General features: G+C 41.1%; 1 protein-coding gene across 4 annotated transcripts in view; it reads left to right on the top strand.

Annotated features, from left to right (window-relative positions):
- Positions 1-18,593, top strand: part of VOPP1 (VOPP1 WW domain binding protein) — a 79,637-nt gene that overhangs the window by 55,928 nt on the left and 5,116 nt on the right. For 3 of the 4 annotated variants that reach the window (XM_072329128.1, XM_072329129.1, XM_072329130.1), the window contains 2 exons: positions 1,225-1,264; positions 11,634-11,770. In XM_072329128.1, coding sequence (XP_072185229.1) covers positions 1,225-1,264; positions 11,634-11,770 — 177 coding nt within the window. Of the gene's footprint in view, positions 1-1,224; positions 1,303-11,633; positions 11,771-18,593 lie in introns of all 4 variants that reach the window. The other variant, XM_072329127.1, reaches the window with a different exon arrangement.

The raw sequence follows: 18,593 nt of genomic DNA, 5'->3' as shown, positions 1-18,593 counted from the left end.
CATATCATGGTTTCCACACTACCTCTGTCCTTTATACTGCTGCACATGTAGCATGTTTCCTTGATGCAGTACTGGAACTCTCTATGGAAACTGTTCAGAGGTTGCAGTTAACCCATGTGCTGGTTTTGGTTGAATGAAACTGTACTTTGTGCTTGCTATAAAACTGATGCTACAATGTTTTTAAAGCTGTTCCATTCCCCATTAAATACTATTCCCTAGTGCAGTGTTGTAGGAAAGCCTACTGAAGTAGTGGGGGTTGCTGGCAGTTGCCATTGGATGCAACTTCTGGAAAGCAAAAATTGCCTGTAAAATTGTCTGTATTGGTGCATCTGAAGTTCTTCTGCACTTGGTTTTTTCTATGTTGGGAAGCTGCCATTTTGTGGAAAATGAAGCATTTGGCAGTTTTGACCTTGCAACTCTTGTCTGATGCAGTGAATAAAACCCCAGATGCTTCATGCTTGATGTCTGCAGCACTTGTCCATGTAGTTTGTCCTGTTACATGTAATTAAATGCTAAATTTGGTCGCTTTGAGTTGGCTTTAAAAGAAGCGTGTGGAAAGGCAGTTTCAATTACAGGTACAAAGCTTCTGAATTGTGGCAATAGTTGAGTATGCATGAATCAAAACCTTATCCAGTTGTTCAAACATAGTTTGCTTCTACTCAGTTCAGTTTGACCTCGTTCCCAGTGGTAGCTCTGGGATCTGACACAGGTTGACAGACTCAGCAAGTGAGTGTATGAAAATTGAGGTGAGCATATGAAATTGAGACCATAGTACAGGTTTAAGTGCAAACTGATAGCTGAATCTGATTCTTTCTTGTTCCTCTAACTTCTTAGACTAGAAGCAGCTCCAGGGACATTAGCAGGGTGCAGTTTGTGTGCATCAGAGTAGATCAGGCTGGAGTTAAGATGTTGGCTCCTTCACAGCTCTAAATAAGCAGTGGTGACTGTCCTTAGGAAGAGCACAGTTGTTGCTCTTTGTCAGCAGACAGAAGCTGAAGATTTTGCCTCCCAGGCTTGGGGCAGGGTTGTAAATAAAGCCTCTGGTGCTGGGCTGGCAGCATCTGTGTCATAGATTCCTGTGTGTGTTTAGACTCTGTAGTGTCAATTTAAAACAACTGAATTTGCTGGACATGTTATTTGATTTTATATTCCCTTCCCTACTCTGATGCTGTTTATTCTACTCTGAACAACAACCACCTTCTCTCTCTATTTATTCCTGTGCAGATGTCGCTCCTATGAGGACTGCTGTGGTTCGAGATGCTGTGTAAGAGCCCTCTCTATCCAGCGACTATGGTATTTTTGGTAGGCTGCAACTAAATTCCAGATTTTGATGTTTTCAGTGTGCTGTTCTTGTCTTGCTTGTAGGATTAGAATCAGGGTATCACCAGCCTTAGTGATTTAAAGTAAAATAGATACAGGTATGTGGTAAAGTGTATGCACAAATGAAAGAACTCCTTTTTCAGTTATGAAATCCTAATGATTTTATAATACCTTAAGTAGTGAGAAAACACTGGAAAAGGAGGATACTTGTTTCAGGTTGGCCGTTCCCATTTCTGCATCCTGTTGGTCTGTACAGGCAGTGGTCTCACATTTATCCTTATATCCATCCCAGCTACTACCAGATGTCAGCTTTTCTCCATTTTTGTTGGGTATTTTAAATTTTTCAAAGAAGACTGCGTAAGGAGAGTTGTACTTTCATTTAGGCCTTAAGACAATCTCCATGCTTCATGTCTTGAATATGTTGTGACAGTTCTCTGCTTCGTGAATTGAGGCTTCAGTTAAAATGAGGATATCACTGGAAATGACATTGGAGAAGAAGGCAGAAAAATTTGAGTTTGTGAAACTAGAAGCTCAGTAATCCTTATAAACTTTAAACTAATCACTTTTATATGCATAATGAAAAAATAAGGCAAATTCTTATAGAGAGGAATTTTTTAAAGCACTTGAATAAAACCTTCTCATTACAGTAGAAAGCAAATGCTCTTCTAGAAAACCTGTTTTTAGTCTTTTTTTTTTTTTTTTAATGTAGAATTTGAAGACAGCTTTAAAAAAAGCCTTAAAAACCGAAATGAGTAAGCACTGAAAAACAGAAGCCTGATATAATATAGAGATCTACCAAAGCTGACTGTGGGATTTCAGTGTACAATCCTTATGGATATAACTGAGGAGTTCTGCATCTGCATTCGTAGAATAAAACTGTAAATCTGCTTTCCTGTTCAGAACTGTTGGAAATATCCTCAATAATTTTTGATCAGGACGGTATCTCTGATAAAAGCAGTTTTTATTCGCGATTGCAATGGCGGGCGCCCTGATAGCAGAAGCGCAACTAAGGACGCGATGTTACAGCATTTATACCTTGTCTCCCATACCTTTTCCCCTCCCGTTTCCCCTTTGGTTGGGTATTCGAGGTTACAATTTTACCCGAGATTTGCATTTGTTAATTACATTCTGAAGTTTGTTAATTCAGGTGCAGTCTGTCGCCATCCTGCTGTTGTTTCCAAGATGTCTCGGTGCTCTTATCGTATTGATATGTTGATTTCTTTCAAAGCTTCGTCCATTCTGTCTCAGAGACCTTTGTTAAACAAAGAGCCCGGGGAGGGGGTTTGATTCCAGTCCTTCCCGATATCTCTTCAGGCACATCCTTAGGTATGTCACGACTTGCATACTTTTGCAATGCGTACAACAAAACATTAAAACATACATTGTTGCTAGTTTATACAGGTATATTGTTAATTATTTTAACTTCTCCTCTTTGGATCCTTTATTACTCAGGTCTTATTTGTCCAGCACCAAAAATCAGTAGTTCTATTTCAGACAGCTGGACAGGAGCTGCAGTTTTGTACCTATGACTTCTACCTAATAACTACAAATTGCATCACTTATATAATGAGATCTTGAAATAAAATATTCTTATCTTATTCTAAATGCAGAAACAACATTTGATTCCCACAATCCCCCCTTTTCTTCTTTATACACTGTTGATTTCTGCAAGTTTTGCTTTTTCTTTAAGGCGTTATCTTGTAGACCTCTTCCTATTCATCACTTCCTTCATTAACCATCTCCTCTAATATTCTTGTTGATTGTCCACCCACCAAAACAGTGACTCAAATCCTGCCGCAATTTGATTTCTCGCCTTAAATTCATCAGGGACACCTCTTGGTACCCCGACTGAATATATATATATTGCATCATCAAATTATAACCCTAAACTCCTTTTGGTTCTTCCAGAATCTTTGGATATTCCTTTTTCAAATGCCAGGGTGAATGGTATAACTAATTGAACAAGTGCACAGGTGCTTCCCCAGTTTGAAGGTAGGGTGGACCATAAAATCTTTCCCCCACAGTACCACCAGAGATCTGCTCTGAAGATTCCCAATCTTGAATAATTTCCTGCTAAATCCTCTGTAACATTCAAGACCTTACTGCATAAGGAAAAGTTTCCCATAGGCCTGGCAGCCTTCACACCCTGCCATGAGAGGCAAGATGTATGGTTACCTACCACTGTAGAGAGTGCAGGAGGGATCTTGACATCTGTATCAAGCATTGGAGGAAACAAGAGGGAGAGAGATCAGCAGTCTCTGTTTCCCCAGGCAGTTTTCTCTTGGTACAGTGCAATCATGCATCACATTCCCTTGAGGTCCTTGGTCCATCCCAGCAGAATGGGTACCACCTGAGCTATGGGCCATCCAGATGCACAAGCATAGCAATTGCTATAGTTGAGACTCTGGACAGTATACTTAATCCATTCTACCCAGGCATTAATGTCCCCATATCCTGTTTTGATTTCAAATGTTTATCTAAGATCTTTTATCTCCTTAGCTGTCACAATTGCAGGGTTTCTAGGAAGATTTCTAACCCCTTTTTAACCTCTTCCCTATCCTGGACAATTTGGGTATTTTCACAAAGTGTATCCCGCACAGCTATCTGGAATCTCGCTGTTGGATCCTTTCCATGCATATCTATCCCAAGACCAAAAGTGGTATTACAAATGCTGTCAGTCTTGTTATTTCTACCAGGTTACATTGCAACGGTTTGCAATCTGGCTGGACAACTCCCTTATGTGCTCACAAAGTATCACATATACCAGGTGTATATGTCCAGCCTCAGTAGGCAGTTTTCCACCATACATCATTCCATACGCTACAAGAGAGTTCCTTATTCATATCAAAACTACCAGTTGGTCCCTCCCCTGCATTGTTGTCAAATTTTACATTTTCCAGATAATTATCAGGGTAATAAATGGGATACACTCTATTACAGCAGTAAAAACTTCTTGTCATGACATGGAAAACTTTCTGTGAGCATTAGTTCTATATAGGTTATAATACTCTCCCACTTACATATACAATTTATTCACTTATTCGAGGAGAAGTTAAAGGTTAGTTAAAATAATAATTTAAAAAATGCATATATAAAAAAAACTTTTCATTATTTCCTTCTAATTCTTATCTTTTAAAGGTTTTTCTGTGGCTACGGTTCCCACAGGGCTAGTGGATGCCTTTACCAGTGTGTAGTGAGTCCATCCTTTCACGGCTGTCCTCACAGCTGTTTCAGTCATTATAAGTGCTTGGAACGGTCCTTCCCAGTCAGGCTGCAGCTTTGTCTCCTTCCCCGTCTGGATCAGGATCCAGTCCCCAGCTTGAAATGGGTGAATTGGAGATTTCAAGGATGATGTTTGTGCTAATAGTCCTTGGATCCTGGTCAGTAGCAATTACTGCATTCCTTGCCTTACAGTCTCCTTGTCTCACAGAACTGTAGCTGTCAGTAAACCAGGAACTTCTGCATCTTCTAGGGGTTTGTCCTTCAGTTCTGACTGACCATCTGAAATGGGCAGCTTCAGTTGTTTCAAAGCAGTCAGGAGATACTGGTTCTCCAGGTGTTCCGCTAAGGAAAGATACTGGGTTGACAATATTAGTTACAATTATTTCTACATCATCCTGCTCTATCAGGATGGGCCTGGTATTTCAGGAATCTTTGGGGTGAGAGCCAATGTCCCCCTTTTGCCTCCAATACAGTAAACACTGTATGAAATATTAAAACCCATATCCTTTGACCCAATGTAGATTTACAGGCTTCTTGAATATTGAGCACCAGTGCAGCCACCGCCCTCAGACACCCTGGCCATCCCTTACTCACTTCATCAAGCTGTTTGGAGCTTTACGATCAGTCCATAGCTAAGTATCCACAGTCAGCACCACTTTGTCATTCCTGGGAATGTATGGAGTTCCTTGGCAATTTGCAGCTCAGGGGTTTGGCAGATGGCTTCTTTCCTGGCAGTCCTTAAGGTTCAAAGTCCAGCTGTAATCTCCCAAATATGTCACTTGCTGTTGAGTTAGTTGTGCTTTCTGTAAATCAAGAAACTCAGCAAACTCACAGTCCATTACACAGTTCTTTTGTTGCTGTGGCATCCAGGTGCTGCAGTAAAGTTCCACCCTGGGCTGGAGGATCCCAGGTCTCAGGCTCACGAGTTGACCAGTTCTCAAAAATCATTAAGCTGTTCTCACAATCCTGGGTAACACTGTCCACGTTAACTGAGTCTATTCTCCCTCTATTAGGGATTTTTTTTTTTTTATTCAAAGGCAAATAACCTTAGGCTTCCTTTGGCCAAACCAGGCGGAAGAGACATCCTTCAAATCCAGAAGGTAAACTCCACCTATTCATTCCTTAACTGGGTTAATAAAATTCATGGATTTGCTACCACTGAATGTACACATTCAACAATTCCATTACTTGCTCTCAAGTCTTGTACCAAACTATTGCACTTGCTATCTAAAATTTTTGCAAAATTGGAATCCAAACTCCAAAAAGTTATCTATTATTTCTTTTATCCTTCTACAGTTACATATCCTCAAAGGGCATCGCTTTACCTTGACTGGGCAAGCTCTTGCTTTTAATTTCTATTTAGGGCTTCATGTTTGCCCCTGATGCCCACACCCCTAAGTGCATCATATTTCAGATTGCTGTGACTCCTGGGGGTACAACATTGTTTTTCCCAGTTTGTGTTAAAACTTGCAATTCTTAATCAGTCAATATTGTTGGACTCTTAGCTCTAGTTTTATTAAATTTCTTGCCGAGTAACCTGGCAGGTACAAGAACTCCTGTATTCCTACTTGCTTTCCTAGCTTATATTTACTTAATTAAAAAACATTTTCTTGTTGGGCAGTAACTTCTACTACTGTTATAAAGCCATCTATGAGTGGTAAGAAGAATATCATATCCACCAGAAAATAAACCTCTTTATCCAGCTTCCCTAAATGCAATTTCCCGTTGCAGTTTGCACACTGCTTTCCTTCCAGTGGGGGCAGAGCCCTCCCTGGGCTCTTCAAGCTCCTACCCCCCCCACACCTCTTCCCGAGGGGATCTCTGGGCCCTATGACCCTATTTTAGCACAACACAGTAACAGCTGTTATTATCACCAATTCCCTTTCTATCTGTTTGTCAAACAATTTTTGTTGTTGTTGTTTGTTTGTTTTGTTTTCTTATCCTTCACCTCTCTTCAGTCCTGCCATCCCTGTTATACCTTGCCAGTCCTTGCCTCCTTCAGCCTGTGTCTTTCCCAAACTTTCTCACTTTCCAAACTCTCATCGTTACATAAACTACTAACATTCTATTTCAGTTTCACCTCCTTCTCTCCAGAGGTGTCCAGTGCTAACACTGGGATTTCAGGTTTCCTACATCTCTGCACATGAAGGCTGTTCTCACTTCCATTGCCCCTTCCTCTCCACCTCCCCCTTTGCTGTTTACAGCAACAGTCTCCATCCCCGGCTCTCTCTCACTCAAGAGTTCTTGCGGGGGGGGGACAGTGCAGGGGGTTGCTCTCATACCAGCACAGATAAACGCACTTTCTCTTTAACCCTTTTTCCTTTGTACACAATTCCACTATTTGTACCTTCAGATACACTTCCACACACCCTCAATTATACTTCTGTATGCCATTAGCAAATACTCTTTCTTAGACCATCAAAGCAGTTTGTCCCATTCCCTTCAAAACCCACAGATCAAGCGATACAGTTTTTCAGTTTCCACACCCTTAATACCATACAACTTTTTCTTAGCAATCCATATTGTTCAGTTCCCTGGGCTGTTCCACCCTTATCTTTATGACCTTATTTCATGTTTTTCTTGATTCCAATTTTCATCTTTATCCACTAATATTCTCAAAAATTGGTACTGTCATCCAGGTTCTCTCTCCCCCTGATAACTTTAAGGCCTCATTTGTTAATTTGAGTCCTGATACTTTATGGGCCAGCAATGAATGAGCTGCCCCAGTATCAACTAAAATCACAACTTCTTCCCCCTCAGGTCCCACTTTTATATTTACCAGAGGCTCCTGGTGGGACCAAAGTTTTGAAAGCCCCAGAAATTGATCTAATTGTTCTGCTACTCTTATTGGATCCTCAAATAAAGATTTCATTTCCTTCTTAAAATTTCTAATTTCTCCACTAGTGAGTGGGGAGTTTACATAGCATATTTGCCCTTGTCCCAGTGGGACCTCCCATAAGGGGTACATTGAGGTGCTGGTACACCTGTCTGGGAAAGGAAAATTTTTGATATCCCTTTTACATTGTTTTAATTTTTTTTCTGAGCCCAGCATGCCCCCCTTCCTGTTAAATGACCCCATGTGCTTTACCGTTTTCTCTTACTGGGACAGTGCCTGTCTCCCTTTGCCTCCCTTTGTGCAACATTGGAGTTATATGAGGGGGAGACTCTCTAGAGGGTCCCATTGACTAGTTCCCTTTTGTAGTTCCTCTCCTTCCTGGTCTGGACCTTTTTTCTTTTTTTACAGGTAACAGGCTGATTTCTTGTATCCAACAGACAGCATATTCTGATTCCTCCTTCGAAAAGGGGCTTTGTTCTTATATATATATACGTATAAATTCAAGAACTGACAAACCCAATCTTCATCAGATCCATATTTTGGCCAAAATATTCATTTTCCCTGTAGTGGCTCTCTAGGCCATATCTGTACACAACATTTAAACATCTTTTCCCTATCCTCTTTTCCTGATTTTGGGATCATTTTTCTCTGTCCTCCAACTTATACACTAATCACCAATGATTACAGTATTTGATGAAGTTGTTCTTGCTTAGAGTCCCTCCCGGTTTCCCAGCAATATCCCTCCAATATGCCAATATACATCCTAAGGGAGTTCTCTTAGGTATCTCTTTCCCTTGAGTTCCCCATTACTCTTTCTATTGATTCGTACACACACAACAAGGGGGAACAATGGTTCAAAACAAATTTCGTAAAGTTAACACGTTAAAGCAGAGGTAACACAACCCTATTGTATCCCTAATCTGAATCTTTATCACCCTTAAACCGCAGTATTCTCTACAACAAAAGCAACAGGGTCTCGATACTAATTGTGGTTTGCCTTTTGCGGGCTTTCTTTCCACCACCCTACTCCGTATGCACTTCACTATTATGTGCGTTACAGTTGCCACAATACTAACAACAATTAATAAGACAAAAACATCGCAACATATACAAAAACATCGTAACATATAGAACATAGAGGCCTTTCGCGGCCGTTTCCCTCGCAGGACAGAACCGCGGGTCGCAACTCCGCACTCGCCCCGCAGTTGGGCTGCGTCTCACTCACACCCACACTCACACAGACTGCACAAGACCGGTCTTTACACAGTTCAAGGTACAACATTTCTCGAAAAATATCAAAGTTGTTGGTTCAACACTTAGTTCAAATGTACAGTAACAAGCGCTAATAAGAGATGTTAATAATGGCCAAATACACAACAATTCCTGCTAATACAGCTAGGAAAACCAAGTTTAACGTTGACAATATTCACTATACTTTGTTACCAACCAACCCCTTAAGGGGAAGTAAAAATAGCTCTCCTCGTGCACGCACAGTAATCCCGGTGGGACTCGAACCCACAATTAGAACAGCTCCAATTCTGAAGCATCTTCCCCAAGGGGCTATCTTTGGGCACAGTGTTAGGGACCCTTTTACCCTGTTTTATGGAGCTCCTATTACCCATCCCTCCGGAGTGCTACTGTGAACTACCCAGCTCACAAGTTATCACACTCCGATTCTCGGATTTTTGGGCCCAATCCTTGCGGAGCACCCGCTCCGACTCTCGGATTAAATAGGGGTGTACTGCTGGCATCTTCGTCAAGTGCGCAGGGTACCGTACACCAACAGCTCCCTCCCGAGACTCTTGCTTTCAGCACCACAGCCGCCTCGTCCGTCTCCGGCCGCGCCCCTCGCGGGACAACGGAACCGCGGATTGGGACTCCGCACTCACTTCGCACTAAAAGTGCGTCTCAGCCACACACATTCAAGAGTCTCAACCCAAGATAAGGATTCAGTTCCCTTACCTTGATCCGTGCACGAAGTTTCCGGGTCTGCAAGGGTTTAACACCTGTGCCTGCCTAGCCCCTTGGCTTTTACAGAGCCCGTCCTTTCTGTAACAATCTCGGTTTCCTATCGGCTGTCCTGAGAAGTCACCTCACCACCCAGACAGGACCGCTAAAATCAGCGGAGTGCACTTATCCTGTCCAGTGCAGTGGGGACACCCCAAGAAGCGATAATGATCCCGGACGAGCCCCCAAATTGTTGGAAATATCCTCAATAATTTTTGATCAGGACGGTATCTCTGATAAAAGCAGTTTTTATTCGCGATTGCAATGGCGGGCGCCCTGATAGCAGAAGCGCAACTAAGGACGCGATGTTACAGCATTTATACCTTGTCTCCCATACCTTTTCCCCTCCCGTTTCCCCTTTGGTTGGGTATTCGAGGTTACAATTTTACCCGAGATTTGCATTTGTTAATTACATTCTGAAGTTTGTTAATTCAGGTGCAGTCTGTCGCCATCCTGCTGTTGTTTCCAAGATGTCTCGGTGCTCTTATCGTATTGATATGTTGATTTCTTTCAAAGCTTCGTCCATTCTGTCTCAGAGACCTTTGTTAAACAAAGAGCCCGGGGAGGGGGTTTGATTCCAGTCCTTCCCGATATCTCTTCAGGCACATCCTTAGGTATGTCACGACTTGCATACTTTTGCAATGCGTACAACAAAACATTAAAACATACATTGTTGCTAGTTTATACAGGTATATTGTTAATTATTTTAACTTCTCCTCTTTGGATCCTTTATTACTCAGGTCTTATTTGTCCAGCACCAAAAATCAGTAGTTCTATTTCAGACAGCTGGACAGGAGCTGCAGTTTTGTACCTATGACTTCTACCTAATAACTACAAATTGCTTCACTTATATAATGAGATCTTGAAATAAAATATTCTTATCTTATTCTAAATGCAGAAACAACATTTGATTCCCACAGAACAAATCCTTTGCAGGAATACTGCCAAAAAGAAATGTATTAATTTTGGCTCAGGGAAATAGGACCTCATTCTGCTCTTGTGTCCACTGTACAAAGAAGAAAAAAATTTGATCCTGTGCATAAAATGTGTCTTAGTGTTGTTCTGTGCCATGGTTCCTCACAGGCACTTGGGAGCGCTCTGGAGGAGATAAGCATGGTGTGTAGGCTTGCCTCTAGCCAACTTAAGCAGAAAAAAAGAATAATAAAATCCTCTTGCCTGTAACCTTTCTAAAAGTGCACAGTGATCATAGTTTCCCTAGCTTCAAGGCCATATTCTATGGTCTTGAGAAGAAAAGAAATGATATGTCAATTAAAGTCAGAAAAATCATTTAGGTTTTCTGAAGCTTGCGTCAGTCGCTACCATGTCTGATATGCCAGGGCGTCTGAGCAGGGCAATCATGAGGAGGGTTCAGTAAGGCTGGAAAAGAAGATGACAAAAATTGAAGCAAAATGATGGCCTTTTTCCTTAAAAATAAATATCTTGGCTAGGAAATGCAAAGCAAAATATGACGATTCTGTGATTCTGTCATTTTCACTGTTGAATGCTTCTGCTTGAGTTTAAATGTCAGCTACCATATTTCCCATGGGAGTCAAAATTACAGTTTTACTCATTTAAGAACATAGAATCATAGAATCCTTAGAGTTGGAAGGGACTCTTAAAGGTAATCTAATCCAGCTCCCCTGCAGTGAACAGGAACATCTACAGCTAGATCGGTCTGCACAGAGCCTTGTCCAGCCTGGCTTTGAATGTCTGCAGGGACAGGGCATATCTCTGGACAGTCTGTTCCAGTGCCTCACTTACATCTAAGAGTCTTCTTTTATTAGCAGAATTAGCATACCTTTTTGTTCATCCAGTCCCCCTAAAATCTACTGACTAACCTATATACTCTAAGAGCTAGACTTGGGTCTAGGGTATGCAGCTTGAAACTGTATGGGCCTGGCATTTCAGTTTCACAATCCAGTGGCGTAAGTCAGATAAGAATCTGAACTTTCCAAAAGTTCAAGGGTGCTTCAGTTTCAGATTTGTGTTCTATATGCCAAAAAATATTGAAAAGGAATTCAAATCACAAGAAATGTCCACAGGATGTCCATAAGTACCTCAAGATATAGCCATCTCAAATGACATAGACAACCCATCCAACCTAAATGATTCCGTGATTCTGTAATTTAAGAAACCCTGATAAAAGTCATAGGTTGTTGGCTGATAGATTATACTCCGTTGTTGAACAGTCAGTTTGAGAGATCCCTGAATGCAGGTGGGTTTTGACCTCCTTATTCTCTTTGCTTAGGTTCCTTTTGATGATGGGAGTTTTGTTCTGTTGTGGAGCTGGTTTCTTTATCCGAAGACGGATGTACCCTCCTCCACTTGTAGAAGAACCTACTTTTAATGTGTCTTATACCAGACAACCAGTCAACACTGCATCAGGTCAGAAAACATTCATTCACAAATTTCACTAATTTCTTACATTTGCCAAGGTATTGAAAGAACATGTTTTTTTTTAAGGGGGGGGGAGAGGGTGTTTGTATTTTGAGAACTGGGGGATTTTGAATAGGAATTGCTGTGCACTGAACCACTCAGTAACCTCCTGTGATGAATGAAGTTCTGCCTTCCAAAAGATAGCACTCAGCAGCAGAGCATAACAGTATATATGAAACCCAGAATAGCAGGATTTCTCTTAGAATATAAGTTCTCTTCTGTTGTGGTTCCTAGTATCTTTAGAGCAGTGTCCCCATGAATGGAACAAGGACAGTGAAAGCTCGCTTTGCAGTATAGATGAAATGATACATACCCAAAATCAACAGTGATATCTCTTGATTGTGAGGAATTTGGAAAAAAAGAAAACATTGTTCTTCCGTTTGTGATCCATGTTCTGTGCTGTTTGTCTGTGGTAAAGTTGCCCTTCACCCTTTGTTAGTCTGATTGTGGGTCTATCAATGGCTGTGAGCATCAGGAGGATCCACATAGTGATGGCTTCTCTAGCAATACTGTTTCTAAGTTTCTTATTTCTTAGACTTAGGTTGTTAGAGAGCCTCAGTTGGGAGAATTCTGCAAAATAAGACACCTGTAAGGAGAATTTGGCACTCTGGGAGAGCATTTTCAATCCATCTGTCTCTAGCTGAAATACAAATGAAATGTTTTTAACCACGCTCCTGATGGCACAAGACTCTGCTAGCACTTGTCTGTGAAAACACACATAGGAAGACAAACATGGTGTACTGACATTTTTCCTCCTGGGCTGTCATTTTGTCACAAGACATGTTAAAGAGAGCTGAAGCCAGAGGGTAACTGCCTTTTCTGACAAGTTTTTTTAGGAACTAGTTATTTGTTTCAGTTTTACACTGCCTTGGAAGTGTAAATACAAGGCAATATTTTTCTTTGGAGATCTCTCTGAAACTTCTCTTTAAAGAATCGTTTTCTAAACCATTACATCTCCATGCCATACTAGACAGCCTCAACTGAAAACTATGGTTTCATTCCAATAAGCCATGACAAGCATGGTAGAGAGATGGAACATTCAGGCTCTCTCCTCCATCTTGCCTGCAGCTGGACACCTGCATGCAGTGTACAGACTTTGGAATACTGTTTATGGAATGTTCTTTTCTTAAGAGCACATTCTTAGGTGTGTGCGCATAGACATGCATTTCTCCCTCTCTGTCACAGGTCTAAGTGAATAAAAAGATGCTAAACACACAAACTAAGACTCTACTCACTCTTTAAAAAAACAACTGCAACAACGAAAACACAACAAAAACAAGTTATGTTTTTTTTCTTCACCCTTTTTTTTTTTTTTTTTTTTTTCCTTAATCCCAAGGATCCTGCAGCATCCATTCAGCTTTTATTTTTTTTCATTCCACACATTTCTCCAGGGAGTATTTAATTTTCAGCAGTGGAGGGATGGGGGAGAGATGAACGAACTAAATGATATTCTTAAGCCTGAAAAATAGATGCCAAAGCTTTTATAAACAGCAATAACAGTTTGGAAATAGGTGGAACATGCAGCTTACCAAAGGACTTATGCTTATTTTATATTTGCTCACAAGTTGTGTTTTGTGAGGTGTTATTTGAAAAACTGATGTTCTAAAATTGAGTCTGATTCACCAGTTCCCCAGTCCAGCCAACGAAACTCCTTGTTTACTTAATCTTGGAGCTGAGTTGAGCCTACCAATTCTAATTCTACTTGTTTAGCTGAAATTCTGTCAGTCTCTCAGCAATCCCAGGTGTTTTCCATGTTCATGGAAACACAGAATGGTTTAGATTGGAAGGGGCCTTATAGACGAACCACTTCCAACCCTTCTGCTGTGGGCACTGTTGCCAGTCAATAGATTAGGTTGCTCAAGATCTGGTCCAACCTGGCCTTGAATACCTCCAGGGATGGACTATCCACAGCTTTTCTGAGCAACCTGTCCCCCAGTACTTTACCACCCTCTGCCTTACCGCTTCCTTCTAGCATCAAACTTAAATTTCCCTTCTTTTAATTTAAAAACATTCCCCCTTGTCCTAAACTATTTTTTCCATGTAAAAAGTTGGTCTCCCTCTTGTTCCTTGCTTTCTGTTCTTCCTTTCCTGAATTCTGCTCCTTCTAGATGTCTCTATTGTGAGCTGCTACTGTAAAGGCTTCCCTTTTGAATTTATGTGTTCTGAGGAACAGCTGTGAGTGCAGAAATACAATAGAAATGCTGCTTAATGAAAATGCCAGATTTTCTAAACAACAGAGGGCAGTGAGCTACCTTACCTCTTCCATTTCTCCCTGTTCTCCTGCAGCTGTGTGCTAGTGCAAGTGGAAGTGAGACAAAAGATTCTCACTTTCATGACAAAGGAAGAAAAGCCATGGAGGAGCCCACTGTGCTCACATAGACAAAAGGAAAAATTGCTGTTGTTAAGAAGGAAATAGCCTTGTTCCTGATCTTTTTTTCCTTCCTTTTTGCTCCTGTGTGTCCAAACAAAACTCCTGAGCCATATGCCTCTAGCTCTGTGACAGTTTTCATCCATGTGCATTATGTTACTGCTCAGTCTGTCTGATCTTAATCTTGTAAGGGTGTGTTTTTGGGTGCAGTGTGTAGGTCCTTCCTGAATGCTTGAAGTATTGGAGGATGCCTACAGCTCTGAGATGCCTAAATTCCTTCTGTGGTAGTACTGAATCCTAGAGTCAGTGATGGAAATGAATGACTGACTTGAAAATCCCTTAGAGACTGTTTCATTGTTGGAAATATCCTCAATAATTTTTGGTCAGGACGGAATCTCTGATAAAAGCAGTTTTTATTCGCGATTGCAATGGCGGGCGCCCTGATAGCAGAAGCGCACCTACGGACACGATGTTACAGTTTTTATACCTTGTCTCCCATATGTTTTCCCCTCCCCTTTCCCCTTTGGTTGGGTATTCCAGGTTACAACTTTACCCGAGGTTTGCATTTGTTAATTACATTCTGACACTTGTTAATTCGTGTGCTATCTTGTGCCAGTCAGTCGCCATCCTGCTGTTTTTGTTTCCAGGATGTCTCGGTACTCTTATCGTATTGATATGTTGATTCCCTTCAGAGCTTCTTCTATTCTGTCCCAGAGGCCTTTGTTAAACAAAGAGTCCGGGGAGGGGGGTGATTCCAGTCCTTCCCGATATCTCTTCAGGCCCATCCTTAGGTATGTCACGACTTGTATACTTTTGCAATGCGTCCAACAAAACATTAAAACATACATTGTTGCTGGTTTATACAGGTATATTGTTAATTATTTTAACTTCTCCTCTTTGGATCCTTTATTACTCAGGTCTTATTTGTCCAGCACCAAAAATCAGTAGTTCTATTTCAGACAGCTGGACAGGAGCTGCCAGTTTTGTACCTATGACTTCTACCTAATAACTACAAATTGCTTCACTTATATAATGAGATCTTGAAATAAAATATTCTTATCTTATTCTAAATGCAGAAACAACATTTGATTCCCACATTCATTATATGAAAAACTTTGTCACAAAAAGAAGAAAATCTGTTCCTCAGTCATATTTCTTTTTTCAGTCCTGTCTTATTTAAAGATACAAGGAGAAAGTAAAGGAAAGTAATGAATGTACTGAGATACAGACACTCCGTGACTTTAATTGCTTAAATTGTGCTTAGTGGCCTTCTATCACCCATTGTGGCATCTGTTTTGTTCCTTCTCATGGCAGCACTTTCTGTTACTCCTCACATGTCACAATTAAGGAAATCTGTGTCTGATTTTATGTTTCCATTCCTTGTCACTGCAGGCTTCAGTATCATTTTATACATCTAATCTGTGCTGAAAAATTTTGTCCCACTTTGTTAGCCAGTAATAATTGGCTTAAACTTAGATTTTTGCTTTGTACGTGTTACTCGTGTTTACACAATCCCCCCTTTTCTTCTTTATACACTGTTGATTTCTGCAAGTTTTGCTTTTTCTTTAAGGCGTTATCTTGTAGACCTCTTCCTATTCATCACTTCATTAACCATCTCCTCTAATATCAAACCACAAGTCCAACCATCCAGTGACAGAGGTATCTATTCCTGAATTTTTTTCCACCAAAACAGTGACTCAAATCAAGGGTAGTAAGTCCCTGCAATGCCTTCGTTATTGTGCCATCTGGAACTGTGTTATTGGGGATGAAGGTACAACACTGGGCTATAACCCTAAACTCCTTTGGTTCTTCCAGAATTTTTGGATATTCCTTTTTCAAATGCCAGGGTGAATGGTTTAACTAATTGAACAAGTACACAGGTGCTTCCCCAGTTAGAAGGTAGGGTGGACCATAAAATCTTTCCCCCACAGTACCACCAGAGATCTGCTCTGAAGATTCCCAATCTTGAATAATTTCCTGCTGAATCCTCCGTAACATTCAAGACCTCACTGCATAAGGAAAAGTTTCCCATAGGCCTGGCAGCCTTCACACCCTGCCATTAGAGGCAAGATGTATGGTTACCTACCACTGTAGAGAGTGCAGGAGGGATCTTGACACCTGTATCAAGCATTGGAGGAAACAAGAGGGAGAGAGATCAGCAGTCTCTGTTTCCCCAGGCAGTTTTCTCTTGGTACAGTGCAATCATGCATCACATTCCCTTGAGGTCCTTGGTCCATCCCAGCAGAATGGGTACCACCTGAGCTATGGGCCATCCGGATGCACAAGCATAGCAATTGCTATAGTTGAGACTCTGGACAATATACTTAATCCATTCTATCCAGGCATTAATGTCCCCATATCCTGTTTTGATTTCAAATGTTTATCTAAGATCTTTTATCTCCTTAGCTGTCACAATTGCAGGGTTTCTAGGAAGATTTCTAACCCCTTTTTAACCTCTTCCCTATCCTGGACAATTTGGGTATTTTCACAAAGTGTATCCCACACAGCTATCTGGAATCTCGCTGTTGGATCCTTTCCATGCATACATTTTCCAGATAATTAGCAGGGTAATAAATGGGATACACTCTGTTACAGCAGTAAAAACTTCTTGTCATGACATGGAAAACTTTTTGTGAGCATTAGTTCTATATAGGTTATAATACTCTCCCACTTACATATACAACTTATTCACTTATTCAAGAAGAAGTTAAAGGTTAGTTAAAATAATAATTAAAAAATATGCATATATTAAAAACTTTTCATGATTTCCTTCTAATTCTTATCTTTTAAAGGTTTTTCTGTGGCTACGGTTCCCACGCCTCAGGGCTAGTGGATGCCTTTACCAGTGTGTAGTGAGTCCATCCTTTCATGGCTGTCCTTGCAGCTGTTTCAGTCATTATAAGTGCTTGGAACGGTCCTTCCCAGTCAGGCTGCAGCTTTGTCTCCTTCCCCGTCTGGATCAGGATCCAGTCCCCAGCTTGAAATGGGTGAATTGGAGATTTCAAGGATGATGTTTGTGCTAATAGTCCTTGGATCCTGGTCAGTAGCAATTACTGCATTCCTTGCCTTACAGTCTCCTTGTCTCACAGAACTGTAGCTGTCAGTAAACCAGGAACTTCTGCATCTTCTAGGGGTTTGTCCTTCAGTTCTGACTGTCCATCTGAAATGTGCAGCTTCAGTTGTTTCAAAGCAGTCAGGAGATACTGGTTCTCCAGGTGTTCCGCTAAGGAAAGATACTGGGTTGACAATATTAGTTACAATTATTTCTACATCATCCTGCTCTATCAGGATGGGCCTGGTATTTCAGGAATCTTTGGGGTGAGAGCCAATGTCCCCCTTTTGCCTCCAATACAGTAAACACTGTATGAAATATTAAAACCAGTATCCTTTGACCCAATGTATATTTACAGGCTTCTTGAATATTGAGCACCAGTGCAGCCACCGCCCTCAGACACCCTGGCCATCCCTTACTCACTTCATCAAGCTGTTTGGAGCTTTACGATCAGTCCATAGCTAAGTATCCACAGTCAGCACCACTCTGTCATTCCTGGGAATGTATGGAGTTCCTTGGCAATTTGCAGCTCAGGGGGGTTTGGCAGATGGCTTCTTTCCTGGCAGTCCTTAAGGTTCAAAGTCCAGCTGTAATCTCCCAAATATGTCACTTGCTGTTGAGTTAGTTGTGCTTTCTGTAAATCAAGAAACTCAGCAAACTCACAGTTCATTACACAGTTCTCTTCTGTTGCTATGGCATACAGGTGCTGCAGTAAAGTTCCACCCTGGGCTGGAGGATCCCAGGTCTCAGGCTCACGAGTTGACCAGTTCTCAAAAATCATTAAGCTGTTCTCACAATCCTGGGTAACACTGTCCAGATTAATTGAGTCTATTCTCCCTCTATTAGGGATTTTTTTATTCAAAGGCAAATAACCTTAGGCTTCCTTTGGCCAAACCAGGCCGAAGAGACATCCTTCAAATCCAGAAGGTAAACTTCACCTATTCATTCCTTAACTGGGTTAATAAAGCGCATGGATTTGCTACCACTGAATGTACACATTCAACAATTCCATTACTTGCCCTCAAGTCTTGTACCAAACTATTGCACTTGCTATCTAAAATTTTTGCAAAATTGGAATCCAAACTCCAAAAAGTTATCTATTATTTCTTTTATCCTTCTACAGTTACATATCCTCAAAGGGCATCGCTTTACCTTGACTGGGCAAGCTCTTGCTTTCAATTTCTATTTAGGGCTTCATGTTTGCCCCTGATGCCCACACCCCTAAGTGCATCATATTTCAGATTGCTGTGACTCCTGGGGGTACAACATTGTTTTTCCCAGTTTGTGTTAAAACTTACAATTCTTAATCAGTCAATATTGTTGGACTCTTCCTATTTCAGTTTCACCTCCTT

Source organism: Excalfactoria chinensis, chromosome 2 (assembly GCF_039878825.1).
Source record: "Excalfactoria chinensis isolate bCotChi1 chromosome 2, bCotChi1.hap2, whole genome shotgun sequence".
Lineage (NCBI taxonomy): Eukaryota > Metazoa > Chordata > Aves > Galliformes > Phasianidae > Excalfactoria > Excalfactoria chinensis.
This window is presented reverse-complemented; position numbering and strand designations above follow the sequence as displayed.